Source organism: Oncorhynchus tshawytscha, linkage group LG19 (assembly GCF_018296145.1).
Source record: "Oncorhynchus tshawytscha isolate Ot180627B linkage group LG19, Otsh_v2.0, whole genome shotgun sequence".
Lineage (NCBI taxonomy): Eukaryota > Metazoa > Chordata > Actinopteri > Salmoniformes > Salmonidae > Oncorhynchus > Oncorhynchus tshawytscha.
The window spans coordinates 224803-244910 of NC_056447.1; the positions used below are offsets into that span (position 1 = coordinate 224803).

The window sequence follows — 20108 nt, forward strand, 5'->3', positions numbered from 1 at the left end:
TGGACAGCTGATCGTCCTCGCAGTGGCATACCACGTGTAACAACACCTGCACAGGATCTCTACATCCGAACATCACACCTGCGAGACAGGTACAGGATGGCAACAACAACTTCCCGAGTTACACCAGGATGCACAATCCCTCCATCAGTGCTCAGACTGTCTGCAATGGGCTGAGAGAGGCTGGACTGAGGGCTTGTAGGCCTGTTGTACGGCAGGTCCTCACCAGACATCACCGGCAATAACGTTGCCTATGGGCACAAACCCACCGTCGCTGGACCAGACGGGACCGGCAAAAAGTGCTCTTCACTGACGAGTCGCGGTTTTGTCTCACCAGGGGTGATAGTCGGATTCGCATTACACAGAGGCCTGTACTCTGGAGCGGGATTGATTTGGAGATGGAGGGTCCGTCGTGGTCTTGGGCGGTGTGTCACAGCATCATCGGACTGAGCTCGTGGTCATTGGAGGCAATCTCAACTCTGTGTGTTAGAGGGAAGACATCCTCCCCAGACGTGCTCAATGAGATTGAGATCCTCCTCCCTCACCCTTCCTGCAGGCTCATCCTGACATGACCCTCCAGCATGACAATGCCACCAACCACACTGCTCGTTCTGTGCGTGATTTCCTGCAAGACAGGAATGTCAGTGTTCTACCATGGCCAGCGAAAAGCCCAGATCAGTCCCATTGAGCATGTCTGGGACCTGTTGAATCAGAGGGAGAGGGCTAGGGCTATTTCCCCCCCCCAGAAATGTCCAGGAACTTGCAGGTGCCTTGGTGGAAGAGTGGGGTAACATCTCACAGCAAGAATTGGCAAATCTGGTGCAGGAGGAGGAGATGCACTGCAGTACTTTTGACCCCCTCTAATATAGGCTTATTTTTTTGCTGAGTTGATATTTATTGCAATTTGATACTGCGTTTTTATTGCGATTTGATGTTACACACATATTGGTCATTATGTCAGCTGCAGAGAGACGAGAGAGGGTGAGAAAACAAGTTTTGATAATACAAGTGCTGAAAACATGTTGGCTCAGTTAAAAAGAGAAGCTATAGGATGAAAAATATCATAATGTTGGTGCTGACTAGCGCAACCTAGTGCTAGAAAATAAGAAATATATATTCAAATATCGAAATATCATCCCAAAATATCATATCACCCCCCCCATCACTACTTAATCTGTGTCGAGGAAACCGGCCCTGAATGTATCATATCACCCCCCATCACTACTTAATCTGTGTCGAGGAAACCGGCCCTGAATGTATCATATCACCCCCATCACTACTTAATCTGTGTCGAGGAAACCGGCCCTGAATGTATCATATCACCCCCCATCACTACTTAATCTGTGTCGAGGAAACCGGCCCTGAATGTATCATATCACCCCCCATCACTACTTAATCTGTGTCGAGGAAACCGGCCCTGAATGTATCATATCACCCCCCCATCACTACTTAATCTGTGTCGAGGAAACCGGCCCTGAATGTATCATATCACCCCCATCACTACTTAATCTGTGTCGAGGAAACCGGCCCTGAATGTATCATATCACCCCCCATCACTACTTAATCTGTGTCGAGGAAACCGGCCCTGAATGTATCATATCACCCCCATCACTACTTAATCTGTGTCGAGGAAACCGGCCCTGAATGTATCATATCACCCCCCATCACTACTTAATCTGTGTCGAGGAAACCGGCCCTGAATGTATCATATCACCCCCCATCACTACTTAATCTGTGTCGAGGAAACCGGCCCTGAATGTATCATATCACCCCCCCCATCACTACTTAATCTGTGTCGAGGAAACCGGCCCTGAATGTAGTTTCCACATAATCAACCATTTTAGGCAGCGTTTTGACACATCCATCTTTTCCTATTCCTTCTGTCCAGATAGCAAAAGATGCCAAGGAGTGTGTGCAGGAGTGTGTCAGCGAGTTCATCAGCTTCATCACGTCGGAGGCCAGTGAGCGCTGCCACCAGGAGAAGAGGAAGACCATCAACGGCGAGGACATCCTGTTTGCCATGTCCACCCTGGGCTTCGACATGTACGTGGAGCCCCTGAAACTCTACCTTCAGAAGTTCAGAGAGGTGAGAGGGAGAAGGGAGAGAGAGCCTGGGTGTGCGTGCGTGCAATTTCTCGACCTAAGACATTTGCCTGTGGACTGGTGCATTCTCGAGTTCTCTATGTATGGCCTTGACTCAAACACAAAGGGCTTGATGTTGCTGTGTCATTCCCTTACCTGGCCATTAAAGGGGAATGGAAACACTTCAGGAGTAGATCTAAGCAAAGATATATATTCAATCCACTAATACTAAACATGTGCATTTATCATAAAAACATCTTTATATTTAGTGTTTTGATTGTCGACCAGGTTTATTTGAGCAATGGTCAGCGCCATTTTAAATTGCCATAGAAATGACTGACGCCAGTGCATCACTGGCAGGAATCAGCAAATTGTCTGTGGTATTGAATTTGTGCTAAGAGAGTGAATCGTAGAGAGTGAGGATAAGCGCGGACAATGAAGATGGCGACAAGTGGCTCCAAAAAAATCCCTCTAAACTTCCATCGGCTGCCCAAGGACCTACAACTTTTGAAGAAGTGGCTCCATGTCCTGAAGAGGAAGGACGTGCCAGCTTGAGCTTGCAGGATCTGCAGACAGCACTTCGCGGAGGGAGACTTCGCGATGAAGGGCCAGGCTAGCGTTTGACACGAGATGAAGGTAACAAGCTAATTGCATCTGAAGTGTTTTGTGTAACACCCCCCCCAGCAAATAACGTTAGCAAGCAACTCAACTGCAACTAAAATTGCAACACAGTTTATCTGTGTACCCCTGATATTAGGTAATGTTAGTTACTGTAGCTAGCTTCCATCTCAGATAGTCAAGTACTGTAATACATTTTGTTGACAGATTTATTTTTGTAATCTTTTGTTAGCTCCACCTCATTTAGCTAGACTGAAGTTGACATAGCTAATGTTTGCTGAAAAATAAATGTCCCTCTATTGTGTATGTGTGTGTGTTGACAAGGCACACAGGACAGGTAGCTTGTTAATGCCAACTGATATATTTGGGTTCAGTTGTCTTAACAAAACATTTGTTTGTTTTCAGGATGACATATTCATCCCTGAAATGTTTTCATCCTGGAGGAGCCTGTGCAGGAGGCAGAGGTGGTACTTGCAAATCTGTGTTATTTCTAAGGCTATTGTTTATTTCAAGTATATGCAGTAATTCTATTTAACTAGCCTAATAGATGCCTTAATTGTTTTCTACCAACAGCAAAGAACAGTTAGTGCATCATGCCAAACTGACCACCTGGTGCCAGAGTGTTCCTGTGCTGCGGTGGAGAAGAGGTCCAGCGGGACCATCACCAAAGAGCTCAGGGCCCAGCTAGATTGCGCTCAGAACCATCAGTATACAATCGAGTCCTGCCCCTATACGCCACAGATGGAGCTGACGGAGAGTGAGATCAGTGAAGACCATAACTCGCTGTATGGACCTGAGAGCTCAGAATCACAATCATCTCAGTGTGAGCCAAGATATACTATCAATCACTTTGGGGGAGCGGGATGGTGTTCCGAAAATGGAGAAGGAGCAGGCCATTCAACAGCCAATTCAAAGATACACCCATCCATAAAGGGAATCCGAGTGGAATAGTTTTCCCGCATATGTTTTTTTTTTTACTCTTTTCAATGGATGTGCTACCTACCTTGTCCCAGTTCTGCTGTTTCGACTCTCTCAATCTATGAATGCTCAGCTATGAAAAGCCAACTGACCTTTGCTTCTGAAGTGTTGCACTGTTGCACCCTCTAACCACTTTGGTTATTATTTTGATGTAAAAGGGGCTTTTGTAAAAATACATTTGTTTGCTGTGCTGGATGCTGTGTATTCACTGTCTGAGTGATGGGACATTTTTATAGTATCTGTAGCATATTTTGGTGTGTATTTAATCTGCGTTTTAACTTCTTAAAATGGCAATCAGTAGTAGAAACAATAACAAAGAGGCTCCCTGCTCTTCTTTTGGGTAAAAAGCTGAGGGACGGGCCGGAGAAATGTAACCAAACTCATAGACAGAGTTATAGATGCAAGGACTGACCATCCATGATATCAAAATTGTAATCCTCTTTCTATGATCTGTTTCCACTACCATGTACCCAGTTTGCTTTGGATAAAGGTGTCTGCTAAATGGCATATATTATTGAAGTCTACTTTGACTCTGCCAACTAGTTGCCAGTGTAGGTACCATTCCTTTCCAATAGAAGGCAGCCAAAGCTAGTTGAAGTCACTACACTAGCGACAGGGACACAGGGTTAGTGCGCATTGAAAGTAGTTTTATCTTCAAAGCAAGTTTATCTGGTTACACTTGAACCTGTTGTTATAGTGGACAAGCTAACTCATACCATTTTTTACATAAGACCCAGGCATTAGGTATATGTCTTAGGCTAGATTTACTAAATTAATTTTAATCAATGCCTTTGCTTCTGGCTATTCTCCCTTGTGTCCCTCCATAGGGTGAACTGGCGATAAGCTGCCAGCCTGTATGCTCTGCAAACAATGTATATATAATGAGCACGCCCCATTATTGGTTAGAATGAGATTTCATGAATCATGATGTCTGCGATTCGAACTCTGGTCGTCTAATCTAAAGGTAAATGTGTTACCTACGCGCCAAACAGTGCTGATGATAAACAGCGTTATAGAATACTATAACGAATACTACATATATTGGACACCTACCCACTACTGATATTAACCTTAAACAATTGATAATCAAGCAAAATTTCACAAATTATTTAACTGGCATATCGACTGCTGACTGGCCGAGTAACCTCTTCAGCCAGGAAGTCCTTTGTAAGGATTAGTGACGCGTTCAACAACTACATCGTCATCCAGACAGACTGACAGGAACCCAGCCACCATCTGCTGGGATTTTGTGCTGTATCGCCACCATCTCTCTACAACACACACACTCATACTCTAGCCATTACCTGGCAGCATCCCCACTCACACCAGTTTGTGTTTGCCTACTCCAACCCTCTAGCTGAGGTGTTTCAGGCGGCATATCGGTGTTGTTATTGCTACGAGAATAGATTCTTTGATCTGGGGCAACGATTGGCTCAAACATGAACGGCTTCAGTAGGTTTATTGGCTCCCTAACTAACCATTATTTAATTCTCTGTAATAAACTCATTCGCAGACTTGGAGCTACTCTGTAAATTCAGCCATTTTGGGGAGTTCCAAAATGCTCTCCTGCCATTGACGCAACAATGCCAATATGACGGTCTACAGCTGGCATTGTAAATCATAGTGTTTCCATTCCCCTTTAACATATCACACGGTTGATGCTGTGGAAATACAGCTCAATGTTAAATACTAACACATTCTTAATGTGTATCTATAGGCGATGAAAGGGGAGAAGGGAATCGGAGGCGTATCTGTAACGGAGGGACTCGGAGAAGAACTCACGGACGACAGCTTCGGTAAGTGGGGCCTCAATCCTCATAGAAAGTATCAACTGTCGTTATCTTCCTCCAGCACTCTGATAAAAGCTCAAGGATTAGGCCTAGATGGAAGGATGAGAAGTGCTGTATGTATAAATGTACTCCTTTGTTATTTATGTGACAGGGTCATCAGCTAGTTTATGGTCCAGTTGACTTTCATGGCCTTATTTACTGCAGTTCTTCACCCTGGACCCAGTCATAATCCTCCCCTGAAGATCAACAGATAAGAGAGAGGCCTTTCATCCTGGTCATAATCCTCCCCTGAAGATCAACAGATAAGAGATAGGCCTTTCATCCTGGTCTCCCTAGGAAAATAGATTATTAGGCAGTAACCTAGAGATTAGTGGCCCGGGGCCTAAACCAGAAACCTATTGTGTTTTAGGTTATGGTCCCGCTGAAAGGTGAATTTGTCTCCCAGTGTCTGTTGGAAAGCAGATTAAACCAGGTTTTCCTCTTGGATTTTGCCTGTGTGTAGCTCTACGTTTCTTTTTATGAAAGAATGATAAAACATAAGCATGGTGGTGGCTGCATCATGTTGAAAATATGAAGAGTGGTACTCAGTGATGTTTTATTGGATTTGCCCCTAACATAGTGCTTTGAATTCAAGACATGAAGTTAATTTCCTTGACAGATTATTTTCAGTTTTACTTTAGTGCTTTATTGCAAGCAGGATGTATGTTTTTGTGTTCTGTACAGGCTTCCTTCTTTTCCCTCTGTCATTTAGGTTAGTATTGTGGATTAACTACAATGTTGTTGATCCATCCTTAGTTTAATGACTGTGATAAGAGAGAATTAACTGTTTTTTAAAGTCATCATTGGCCTCATGGTGAAATCCCTGAGAGGTTTCCTTCCTCTTCAGCAACTAAGTTAGGAAGGACGCCTGTGTCTTTGTAGTGACTGGGTGTATTGATACATCTTCCAAATTTCAATGCTCAAAGTGATATGCAATGTCTGCTTTTTTATTTGTAGCCATCTACCAATAGGTGCCCTTTGCGAGGCATTGGAAAACCTCCCTGGTCTATGTGGTTGAATCTGTGTTTGAAATTCACTGCTCGACTGAGGGACAGATACTTGTATGTGCGGGGTACAGAGATGAGGTAGTCCATGCAACTTATTATGAGACTTGTTAAGGAAATGTCTACTCCTGAACTTTTTTAGGCTTGCCATAACAGAGGGGAAGAATACTTATTGACTCAAGACATTTCAGATTTTCAATTTTGTAAACATAAAAATAAAAAAAAACAGAATTCCACTTTGACATTATGCGGTATTGTGTGTAGGCCAATGACACAAAACTTGATTCTCCTTTATTCTATTATATGTTTAGTAAGTCCTCTAATTTATAGGGAGACTGACAGAAGGCGGGCTCTAATGGCCGGACAGTGTGACATTAGGAACGACCCGTTGATTCAGAGAACTCAACCTGTTTAATGTTCATATGAGATAAAGCTGAGATTTCCTCATAAGAGTTCAGGTTTTTTTCCCCTGTTCAGAGGACAATTGCTATCTTAAAAGGAAATAGGCTATTCATAATTCTAAACATGACTTGAATAAGTTGCATACATTATATGTTTATAGTAAAATGCATATTATACTTTTAATAACATGGGAAAAATATCAATGTATAATTGGGTTCATACCAAAACGTGAGTTTTTCTGTTTAATACATTGATAAGAAATGCTTATGTTCTGGCGTTAGCACCCTTTTTTGGTCTTTGTTCACAAAATATATATTTTTGACTGCAGGTGGCACTCGGGGTCGGAAAGAAATGGGGGGAAACAGATGAGATTTGGTATTTTATTAGGATCCCTGTTATAGCTGTTGTAAAAGCAGCAGTTACACTTCCTGGGGTCCACACAATACATGAAACAGAATACAGAACATCATTAGACAAGAAAGGAACTACATACATTTTTAAAAAGGCACACGTTGCCTACATGTCAATGCATACACACAAACTAGGTCCAATAGGGGAGAGGCGTTGTGCCACGAGGTGTTGCTTTATCTGATTTTTGAAACCAGGTTTACTGTTTATTTGAGCAATATGAGATGGAAGGAAGTTCCATGCAATAAGGGCTCTATATAATACTGTATGTTTTCTTGAATTTGTTCTGGATTTGGGGACTATGAAAAGACCCCTGGTGGCATGTCTGGTGGGATAAATGTATGTGTCAGAGCTGTGTGAAAGTTGACTATGCAAACAATTTGGGATTTTCAACACATTGACTGCATCACTTCCTTTTTATAAGAAACCGTCTCCCTTCAACTCTTAGCTAAGAGAGACTGGCATGCAAAGTATTTATATCAGCCCTCTGATTACAATGAAGAGCGAGACGTGCCGCTCCGTTCTGGACCAGCTGCAGCTTAACTAGGTCGTTCTTTGCAGCATAGTACCACATGACTGGACAATAATTAAGATTAGGCAAAACTAGAGCCTGCAGACCTTGCTTTTTGGAGTGTGGTGTCAAAAAAGCAGAGCATCTCTTTATTACGGCTAGACCTCTCCCCATCTTTGCAACCGTTGAATCTATGTTTTGACCATGACAGTTTACAATCTAAGGTAACGCCAAGTCATTTAGTCTCCTCACCTTGTTCAACCGCCACACCATTCATTACCAGATTCAGCTAAGGTTTAGCACTTAATAAGGAATGGTCCCTGATGTCCTTTATGGCCCGTCATATAATGAAGCACATTCCGGTGACTCTGGTAACCCACTCAAGGGCAGGAAGGGTGACCCTGGTTCGTGTGTTAATGTTTAATTGTAAATCGCCCTCGTCGCGCATATCCTCCTCGTGGGCCCTCGTCGCAACACATGAAAATCTTCTGAAGAACTGTCAAAAAAAGTACACACCATATAAAGCACTTAAATGTTGCTAAAAGTAAATTAGTTAATTGAAAATCTTCTGAAACCGACACTCTCTCTTTACTGCCCAAATACAGATAGTAAGAACATGGACCAGCAAGCTATTTGATTCTCTATTTTAGGAAACAAATGTGTACAAATGATTTAAAGGTGCAATATACAGAAATCGCTCCGCCTTTTTCCTGGTTGCATGTGGCATTGTGTTGTTGGTTCCACTTTTCTGGGCTCCGTTATTTACTTAACAAATAAGGAACACTCAATGTGCACTTAAATCAGAACAGTTTTAATCAAAATACAGCTGTAGACAGAAGTCAAAGATCAAACATCACACATACAACTGATGTCTCTCCTGATTTCTGCCCCGAACAAAAGAAAGACGGGATCTTATCTACACCTTATGGTGTGATCTCCTATGTCAAACCCTGCATGCGCAGCTAAAAGAACAAGTTATTCTTAACACAAGGGTTCTGATAACCTGTCTCAGCGGTATGCAAATCTGCCCTTGTTTCAGAGAAAAACAGAAGCTGTAACTCTGTCTCGCTATCACCCTCAGTCCCTTTTCTCATAGACACAAAACTGCGGGATTTGGCAGAGAGCTAGACACAGACAAGAGGCCCCAAAATTCAGCTATACAGTGAGCATAAGTACAATGGCATGTAAGCAAATTAATAACAGCAATCAATGGTGGGGGTCTTTAGAAGAACCCCAAAATCAACTTTAACCCTATAGTGTTGTGACAAAACTGCACATTTTTAGAAAGGCTTTTTATTGTCCCCAGCACAAGGTGTACCTGTGTAATGATCCTGCTGTTTAATCAGCTTCTTGATATGCCACACCTGTTAGGTGGATGGGTTATCTTGGCAAAGAAGAAATTATCACTTAACAGGGAACTAATCAAATTTGTTCACCAAATTTGGAAAAAGTAAGCTTTTTGTGCATGTGGACAATTTCTGGGATCTTTTATTTTTCAGCTTCTGAAACATGGGACCAGCACATTGCATTTATATTTTTGTTCGGTAGACTTTATGGTGTAGTTGCTCTAACTGTCATGATGGCCTTATTTACTGCAGTTCTTCCCCCTGGGCCCCAGGCCTATTCCTCCCCTGAACATCAACAGATAAGTTATGGTCCTTTCATCCTGGTCTCCCTGGGGAAATAGATTCTTAGGACCCTAAGGAGCTAGGAACAAAATATGTTTAAAATGTATTCTGTCCTTTTATTCATTTTGAACAATGGGTAACAATGAGTGACACAGACCATTGCTTCAGGGAAAACATGAGTCTGAATAATGTTAACCCTTTACACTCGTTCCTGTATGCGGGTTGAAGATGGCAGATTTGGGGACTGATAAGGGCCTAAATTGAACACAGTGGCTGTACAGTAACATGCTATAAATGACATCAGAGTTCAAGCACTGCGCTGTATGGGTTTTGACTGACAACTGTTCTGAACTTGAGCACTGCACGTAACAAGAAGTTGCCCCATCCCTCCCGCTAATTGGGCAACTTTTGCAAATGTTTTGTTGTTTTCTGAGTGACAAATGCTGTAAATGAAGAGGGCTCGATGTATGTTGAAAGATAAGACATTGAGGATTCTAATAAATACCCCTTTGATGTCATAGAACCAAACACCCGTGAGTCCAAATTTGCCCATCACATTTCCATATCATAAATCTCATGTCATATACAGTGTCAACGTTTATGATCACGATGCTTGATGTACAGTTACAAGATGACATGGTGTCATACCCTGGGTTGTTCTGAACAGAATGAGCCTATGTTTGTCTATTGTGAAGAAAATTCGCTGCAGAACACGCACCTCTATGCACTCATGACTCCTTGCTATGCGCACCAAAATTCCGATCTGTTTCTCTGAATACCCTTGTGAAAGCCTAATACTGTAAGGTCAGATTTTATAACTTAGCTAGCCATGTTGACAATATAACAAGCTTTCAAATTATGCCCAGCTGGCGATTTATAATCTGACGTTTTTGGATTGTGTAAACAACAGTAATTGTGTGATGGCGGGGATTTAGGGTTATGTTCCAAACAAATAAACTACAAGTGAGTCATACAAGTGCGTTGAAATGACTTAGGAACGAACTGTGCATATGTTGGAGAGGTGTGTGGCCACTTGGAGACACCAGTTAGTCCTCTCACTCAAACCCTTGCCATTCTTTTGTCAAATGTTACACCTACCGCACATTTTCCAGGAATATTCTCATCATGTTACTGAATTTATCCAGAGTATTTTCTGATTTTGTTATCAATAAATGCAGCAAAGTACAGTAAATGTAAAATGCATATCAAATCAACAGTAATGTTTTGGATTCCGTTGTCAGGTTAACTGTCGTCCTCATCTTTGGTCTAATAATTTTCCCCTAATCTCCAAACTCTTCCCTTTCAGTTGCTACCATACTTTTGCATATGCTATCCATATTTCAATTGATCTGTTTCCTCTTGCAGCGAACCAGTTGCCTGCTGGAATAATAACTGCTGATGGACAACAACAGAATGTCATGGTTTACACCACCTCGTACCAACAGGTAAGGTTGCTCCTGAGTCTCCATGCATGCTGCTAGTACTCATTAAAGACCAAACACGTGAGAGTGATGAGTTGCACCATCAGTCGGGGCGCTGGTTGCAGTGGCACAGGCGTCCCGTCCCGCACCTCTCTGGGGACACACCCATGTGCACAGGGGCCATCTGACTCACCACCACAAAAGTACACACCCATGCACAATTTGTGCACCCCGGAAAATGTTGAATCAGGATTAGTGAATATGTAATAGAAGAAACATCTGGGTAACCCATGGCTTGCAGCTACCCATAAAGAAGTGAGAAACACAGATCTCTACATGCAAGTTCTGCTCTCGTTCCTCCAGATTCCTGGAGTGCAGCAGATCCAGTTCTCTTGATGAGGTTCCGGAATTCCTCATTCTGAATCGGAACACGTTGTTTGGAATGGGGAGGAGATTACTGCAATACTGAACACTCAGGTCAAAAGATGGTGGTGGGAAGATGGGAACACCCATGGGCGAGTGAGAGGGGAGCGTATGCAGAACTTGCAGATTTGGGTTTGAATCAGATTAATGTTCTGGTCATGATAAAGAACCAGACTGGAGCTGATCTGGAGCCATTTTTTTGTGGCTGTTTTTCGTTTGTTTATTGGAGATTGTTTTCAGAACACTTTATTTTTTGTTTTCCTCCATGTTGTGTATCATTTTTTTAGTTTTATCCGTGTTTGGAGGCGGGAATTAATTGCGGGTGGGGGGGACGTGAACACGAGAAGCAAAGTTGAAATGTGTGTCTAGGGATTTGGTGACCTCTGAAGCAATAAAAACAAGTTGTTGAACGTTGACTTCTGCACTCTAAACTCCATTGAACAATTGTGAGTGGAATTATATTATTTAAGATTAGATTCATGTAACTCTTCTATAATTTCTGTAAAGTTATTTTATGTCAGTCCTTTTAATAAAAATGTTAGCGTGATGCCAGTCTCCGTTTTTATTTATTTTTCACAAGTTTTTCTCCTAATCTCTCCACTCTGTCAAGATCCTGTAAAACTACAGCACCACCTAAAGTAGTAACCTAGTCGGGTGGGGCCTATGGTTGCCTGCTGCCCAGAGAATGAGAAGAGTATGGAGAGAGCGAGCAACGTGCAGGAGCGAGTTATTTAGAGCAGGGCCGAGCCTTATATTTGGCAGAAGCAATTGGGCCGGGAGTAGGTAAGGGCCTGAATGTCTCGGTCATGGCTAGAGCTCGGACTTAAAATTAATGCCTGTGCAGGGCTCTAGTGTACAGCTTCATGTTGAAGCGAGCTACACTGCTGCCTGAGTCTTACTCTCTCGATGCTAAACTTTGGTAAGAGACCGAACCAAAAGTGAACTTTGACCTACATTAACAGGTGTCTTGTCAGTCACCGGTAGTTATCAGATCATTGCATATTTTGTCTATTGCATGTTTGAGCTTTTGCTGATCGCTTTGGTAAGTTCATAAAAAAAATACAACTTATCGCTTTGCAAACTTTTGAGCTTGCATTTTTGTGTTACTTTAACCACAGCCAATCGCTTCAGAGTAAGGAGACACGATTTGAGGGCGGTTGAGAAGTAATTACACTTGAAAGCTTCCAAATTAAGCAATTTGTGCAGTTATTGCAGTAGGGGGTTTCCATAGAATACAGCTCAACTTGATTATAAAAGGGAGGAGGAGAATGATAGAACATTTGTTTAATTTGTTGTCTTTGATGCTGGAGATCTACTAGACTTGTGAGCTTTCTGAAGCAGATTTGCTTGCAAGCTGGTAAACTACAGTTGAAGTCAACAGATTACATACACTTAGGTTGGAGTCATTAAAACTCATTTTTCAACCTCTCCACAAATCTCTTGTTAACAAACTATAGTTTTGTCTAGTCGGTTAGGACATCTACATTGTGCATCACACAAGTAATTTTTCCAACAATTGTTTACAGATTATTTCACTTATAATTCACTGTATCACAATTCCAGTAGGTCAGAAGTTTACTTACACTAAGTTGACTGTGCCGTTAAACAGCTTGGAAAATTCCAGAAAATTATGTCATGGCTTTAGAAGCTTCTGATAGGCTAAATGACATCATTTGAATCAATTGGAGGTGTACCTGTGGATTAGAGGTCGACCAACTATGATTTTTCAACTCCGATACCGATACCGATTATTGGAGGTCCAAAAAAGCCGATACCGATTAATCGGCCATTTTAGACAGAATTATTTGTAAAAATGACAAATACAACAGTACTGAATTAACACTTATTGTAACTTAATATAATACATCAATAAAATCAATTTAGCCTCAAGTAAATAATGAAACATGTTCAATTTGGTTTAAATAATGCAAAAACAAAGTGTTGGAGAAGAAAGTAAAAGTGCAATATGTGCTATGTAAGAAAGCTAATGTTTCAGTTCCTTGCTCAGAACATATAAAAGCTGGTGGTTCCTTTTAACATGAGTCTTCAATATTCCCAGATAAGAAGTTTTAGGTTATAGTTATTATAAGAATTATATGACTATTTCCCTCTATACCATTTGTATTTCATTAACATTTGACTATTGTATGTTCTTATAGGCACTTTAGTATTGCAAGTGTAACAGTATAGCTTCCGTCCCTCTCCTCGCTCGAACCAGCAACACAACAACAACAGCCACCATCGAAGCAGCGTTACCCATGCAGAGCAAGGGGAACAACTACTAGAAGGCTCAGAGCGAGTGACGTTTGAAACGCTATTAGCGCCCGCTAACTAGCTAGCCAGTTCACTTCGGTTACACCAGCCTCATCTCAGGAGTTGATAGGCTTGAAGTCATAAACAGCGCAATGCTTGACTCACAATGAAGAGCTGCTGGCAAAACGCACGAAAGTGCTGTTTGAATGAATGTTTACACACCTGCTTCTGCCTACCACCGCTCAGTCGGATACTTAGATACTTGTATGCTCAGTCAGATTATATGAAACGCAGGACACGCTAGATAATATCTAGTAATATCATCAACCATGTGTAGTTAACTAGTGGTTATGATTGATTGTTTTTTATAAAATAAGTTTAATGCTAGCTAGCAACTTACCTTGGCTTACTGCATTCACGTAACAGGCAGTCTCCTTGTGGAGTGCAACGAGAGAGAGGCAGGTCGTTATTGCGTTGGACTAGTTAACTGTAAGACTGGCTAGGCCACTCCAGGACCTTGAGATGCTTCTTACAGAGCCACTCCTTAGTTGCCCTGGCTGTGTGTTTCAGGTCGTTGTCATGCTGGAAGACCCAGCCACGACCCATCTTCAATGCTCTTACTGAGGGAATGAGGTTGTTGGCCAAGATTTTGCGATACATGGCCCCATCCATCCTCCCCGCAATACGGTGCAGTCGTCTTGTCCCCTTTGCAGAAAAGCATCCCCAAAGAATGATGTTTCCACCTCCATGCTTCACGGTTGGGATGGTGTTCTTGGGGTTGTACTCATCCTTCTTCTTCCTCCAAACACGGCGAGTGGAGTTTAGACCAAAAAGCTCTATTTTTTTGTCTCATCAGACCACATGACCTCCCATTCCTCCTCTGGATCATCCAGATGGTCATTGGCAAACTTCAGACGGGCCTGGACATGCGCTGGCTTGAGCAGGGGGACCTTGCGTGCGCTGCAGGATTTTAATCCATGATGGCGTAGTGTGTTTCTAATGGTTTTCTTTGAGACTGTGGTCCCAGCTCTCTTCAGGTCATTGACCAGGTCCTGCCATGTAGTTCTGGGCTGATCGCTCACCTTCCTCATGATCATTGATGCTCCATGAGGTGAGATCTTGCATGGAGCCCCAGAACGAGGGTGATTGACCGTCTTGAACTTCTTCCATTTTCTAATAATTGCGCCAACAGTTGTTGCCTTCTCACCAAGCTGCTTGCCTATTGTCCTGTAGCCCATCCCAGCCTTGTCCAGGTCTACAATTTTATCCCTGATGTCCTTACCCAGCCCCCTGGTCTTGGCCATTGTGGAGAGGTTGGAGTCTGTTTGATTGAGTGTGTGGACAGGTGTCTTTTATACAGGTAACGAGTTCAAACAGGTGCAGTTAATATGGGTAATGAGTGGAGAACAGGAGGGCTTCTTAAAGAAAAACTAACAGGTCTGTGAGAGCTAGAATTCTTACTGGTTGGTAGGTGATCAACTACTTGTCATGCAATAAAATGCAAATTAATTAAAAATCATACAATCTGATTTTCTGGATTTTTGTTTTAGACTCCGTCTCTCACAGTTGAAGTGTACCTAAGATAAAAATTACAGACCTCTACATGCTTTGTAAATAGGAAACACTGCCGATTTGGCAGGTTATCAATAACTTGTTCTCCCCACTGTATAAACACCAGACAGTGGTTACTTCTCTTTATCTAGTTTCGATCGGACTCAGACCTAGCCTCCAAGCACACTCTCGCAACAGCCAGGGCTTAACCACAAAGACTAATAGAGATAGATTGTGCAGAGTTTTTAGACACATAGCAACAGTTTCTTATTATAAGGCCTGCAGCAAAACATATGAATCTTAAGGTGCCCTTAATCAATAATGGGGGGGGTCTTTGGGACCCACCCCCTACAGGACCACGCAGCCGTCAAACTGCTCAGGAAGGAGATGCATTCTGTCTCCTAGTGATGAACGTACTTTGGAGCGAAAAGTGCAAATCAATCCCAGAACAACAGCAAAGGACCTTGCGAAGATGCTGGAGGAAACGGGTACAAAAGTATCCACAGTAAAACGAGTCCTATATCTACATAACCTGAATGGCCACTCAGCAAGGAAGAAGCCACTGCTCCAAACCCTCCATAAAAAATCCAGACTACACATGGAGAAATGTCCTCTAGTCTGATGAAACAAAAATAGAACTGTTTGGCCATAATGACCATCGTTATGTTTGGAGGGAAAAGTGGGAGGCTTGCAAGCCGAAGAACACCATCCCAACTGTAAAGCACGGGGACTGGTGCACTTCACAAAATAGATGGCATCATGAGGCTGGAAAATTATGTGGATATATTGATGCAACATCTCAAGACATCAGTCAGGAAGTTAAAGCTTGGTTGCTGAACTGAAAGAGCGTGTGCGAGCAAGGAGGCCAACAGACCTGACTCAGTTACACCAGCTCTGTCAGGAGGGGTGGGCCAAAATTCTTGAGACATCAGTGTGTGGCATAACTGCACATTTTAGTGGCCTTTTATTGTCCTCAGCACAAGGTGCACCTGTGTAATGATCATGCTGTTTAATCAGCTTCATGATATGCCACACCTGTCAGGTGGATGGATTATTTTAGCAAAGGAGAAATGCTCACTAGCAGGGATATAAGCAAGTTTGTGCACACAATTTGAGAGAAATAAGCTTTTTGTGCTTATGGAAAACTAAAAAACATACGCACACACCAATGACTAGCTAGTCACCAGCAGTAGTTTACTAGGCTAGCTAGATTTGGCCAATTTATTGTCCTCATCTCCCCTTCTTAGTCACTTGCTTATTAATGCCCCTCTCTCAATAACTATGATAGCTAGTTAGATAGCTAGTTAACCCATGCAGCAAATTAGATAGTTAGCAAATCAATTAGCTATGCTTTCCCGCCTTGTTGCTAGCCAAAGATATTTAGCTATCCACTTCTTTCTGTTGCAAAATTATCTAGTTAGTTAGCTAGCTTGTGTTGATGAATAGATACATGAGAAACGAGACCAAGTTGAGACTCTGGACAAGGCGGATAAGGTATAGTAAAGGCCGTTTATTCAAGAGTAATGATATCTGGCAAAGCGTGCTGCACGGCCCCGTTCGTCTAGCTCTTAGGGAACTATCGGAAGAAGAGGCCTGAAACATGATGTGCAGTTCATTTTATACATTGAAATGACGTAGGTAGATTCTGGTAGTCCTGGCTTCTGGTAGGTTGCTTGTAGGTGATAGACAGTCCCCTCCAGCCTGGTGTCAGTATCCCATTGGTTCTCGACAGAGTTCTTTGTCTTTGGAGCCCATCCCGAATAATTGCATAATTGCAATTATAATTGCATGGTTAGGCCACACGCAGACAACAGTCAGTGAATGCGTTATTACATGTGTTAATATGTTATTACAAATCCCCCTCTTCACGTCTGAATAGACGTGACAAAAACTAAAAGTAAGAAAAATAGAACAGGAAAATTGTAGTCCCCCTCTTCACGTCTCCAAAGAGACGTGAAAACTACTCATATGTGCATGTATCAAACTCCACCGGAGGATCCTCCTGTTGTAGGAGGGGGAACATCAGTGCAGGGTCATTATTTGGTGCAATAGCAGAAGTAATAACTTGAGAAAGCAGGGAGCGGGCACATGGGATGCAACAACAGCCACAGAGGGTTAATATAGCAGCAAACACAGAGATAGAGACCCGAATAGAAGAGACCAGGACCTTATATTTACCAAATGCATCCATCCAGGAGTCCCACATAATGGTATCAACCCCAGAGTGGGACTTCATTTTACCATTAAGGGTACGCAGGCCTTCTAACGCCACAGTGAGGCTGCCATCAGAGGCTGTGTTATTGGGGATAAATGTGCAACATTGCTCCCCAAACATAAAACATACCCCACCCTTCTCAGCCAGCAACATGTCAACGGCAATGCGATTTTGAAAAGCCATAAGTGAAGTGGCAGCCAGTTGACCATGCACGGCCTCAAAGCCTTGTTGAGTCCAGTTACCTAATTTTTGGACATTGAAATGTATATAGTTAATGCGGTCAACATTTTTATTCACAGTGCACCACCAGCAGAGAGTGGGCATATGCCGAGTCGGTGTAGATATTTACAGTTTTCCCTTCAGCTCCTTTCAGTGCTTGTGTCAAGCCTATGATTTCAGCTAATTGAGCTGACGCAGGTTGCGGAATGATAGCCGACTCCAGGGTCACGTGTGATCCATCCGGAAGCTGCTGCACCACTGCATATGCTGCTATGTTTCCATCTTCTCCTCTGTAACAGCATCCGTCTGTGTACAACCATAGGTCAGGGTTGCAGAGTGGTTCATTCCCCAGGTCAGGTCTCAGTTTTAATTCTTGTGCAGCTCGTTCCGCACAGGAGTGGGGCAGTCCTTCTTCTGCGTTGAGCGCGTCAGCCATGTTTTTGTCAGTGTTGACAAATGTGATGTGTGATTGTGTGCATTTGTTCTGAATTTTTGTTTTTCTTTCGGCGCTGAATGTGAATTCTTTGCTCATCAGATATGCCGCAACTCCGTGGTGGGTGTGGATTTCCAACGGATGGCACATTCCCAGGTGGAGGGTTTTTTCAATGGCTTTTGCAACTGCAGCCATATACCTAGAACATGTGGTTTGTCCTACTTCAATGTGGTCCAGTTTCGAGGAGTGATACATCAGCACTCTCCTCTCCCCCTCTTGTTTCTGAAAAAGGATGGATGACGTAAATCCTTCTTTTTCAGAAACATCAAGATGGAATTTGTTTTTGTAGTCAGGTGCGGTTAAAGCTGCGGCCACTGAGAGATCCGTCTTCAAGAGTGAAAAAGCCAATGATGCTTCAGGAGTCCATACCAGTGGTGAGTGTAGGTTTCTCGACCCCGCCTCGCGCACTATTTCCCTCAAGGGCTCAGTTCTGCCAGTGAAGTCAGGGATGTGTGTGCGGCTGTAACCAGTCAGCCCAAGGAATGACAACATTCCTGACACTGTGATGGGGAGTGGATGATGGAGTATCGAGTCTCTGTGGCTTTTGGAGAGCCCTGCACCTTCCCCAGAGATTTCTCTGCCTAAGAAAAGGACAGTTCTGCGACAGGACTGGACCTTACTCTTCTTTACCTTGTATCCCCTGACTGCAAGGAAGTCCAGTAATGATTTTGTCATCTGTAGACAGAGATCCGAAGTGGGAGCCCCCAACAACAGGTCGTCTACATACTGGATCAGAATCACCCCCTCTGGAATTTTCAGCTCAGCCAGGTGAGTCTTGAGGATATGGTTAAAAATTCCGGGGAGCACCTGTACCCCATTGGCAAGACGGAGTAAGTAAATTGCTGTCCTTCATAGATGAATGCCAAGAGTGGTTGGGATGCTTCATCCAAAGGAATGCTGAAGAATGCATTAGCCAAGTCCACAACCGTGAAATATTGGTGTCTCGGTGACAGGTTGCTCAGAGTGATGTGAGGGTCAGGGACAGGCAGGTCTATAGGTGCAGTGACGTCATTCACTGCTCGGAAGTCTTGTACCATCCGGTATGTTTCTCCCCCTGCCTTCAGTACTGGTAGAATGGGTGTGTTCCATGGGGAGACAGTTCGATAAATCACCTGAGCCCCTAACAGTCCATTAATCCCATTGGTTTGTTCAGGCTTTCGATGATACTGAGTTCGATAAATAGGTATCTGGCTTGGATCCAATAGTGTAATGGAGACTGGGGCCACTTGTAGCTTACCAACATCGAAAGGGGTGTGAGTCCATATCTTTTCAACTATAGTAGAGAGCAATGCTTCAGTAGATGGTTGGTCTGTGTATGGCTTGCCATGGTGTCTTGGCAGGGTCTGTCTTTCAGGTAGGCAGTGTTCTTCAGTATCGACTGTCATAAACCTCCACATTTTCTCCGTGGTGGCTTTGTGTATCCCCGGTGTTTGGGTTGGTTCCCACTCCAGTTTTGATGCTCGCCTGATCATTGGGCCCAAGCTTCTGGCTTCGAAACCATTACCCACAGCTAGTGTGACATGGGGTGCTGACTCCTCCCCTAGAAGGAACCATGATTTCAGATAAGGTGGTAGTATGACTGGTGCTGCGACTCCTTCCTGACCGCAGACGATGGTGCAACATCTGATGGATGGAGTGAGGTGCATCATGTTTTCATCCCAGTCGTCGGTGTATGGGTTGACGTCATCATCCGTTACATTGAGTGTGCAGTGGATCTCAGCCTGTGGGGTCTTGTATGGATGCAGTGCATAGATCTGTTGTTTCAGTTGGTTGAAGTGGAATTGGATCGCTGGAGTCCCTGGGCCTGTGTCAACGCATTTCAGCCAATAGATTTCTTGTGTTGCCGACAGAACAGGGGTTGGGATGAGGGGTAACATTAATAACCTGACAGGACGAGCAGGAGTTGAGGTAATGGGATCAATGGAAACCTCTACCCCCTTCTCAGTCAGATAGATGGAACATTTCAGCTTGCACAAGAGATCTCTCCCAAGGAGGTTGATTGGGCAATTTGGACAGTATAGGAACTGATGCCTCAGGTTTGATTGGCCCCATGTGAAGAGCAACGGCTGACAGGTT

The 20108-nt window shown here is 43.3% G+C and overlaps 1 protein-coding gene and 1 non-coding gene across 4 annotated transcripts in view; both read left to right on the top strand.

Annotated features, from left to right (window-relative positions):
- Positions 1-11848, top strand: part of LOC112218185 (nuclear transcription factor Y subunit beta) — a 45547-nt gene extending 33699 nt beyond the window's left edge. For 2 of the 3 annotated variants that reach the window (XR_002948596.2, XR_002948597.2), the window contains exons 4-6: positions 1886-2715; positions 3103-3161; positions 3271-5386. Coding sequence is in view for 1 of the 3 variants with exons in the window: in XM_024378773.2 (XP_024234541.1) it covers positions 1886-2083; positions 5393-5471; positions 10823-10902; positions 11242-11274 (390 nt within the window). In the remaining 2 variants the exon portion in view is untranslated. The other variant, XM_024378773.2, reaches the window with a different exon arrangement.
- LOC112219246 lies at positions 10959-11072 on the top strand. Its single transcript, XR_002948707.1, has one exon. It is a non-coding gene; the product is annotated as a small nucleolar RNA SNORD67 (small nucleolar RNA).
- Positions 11849-20108: the final 8260 nt, after the last annotated feature.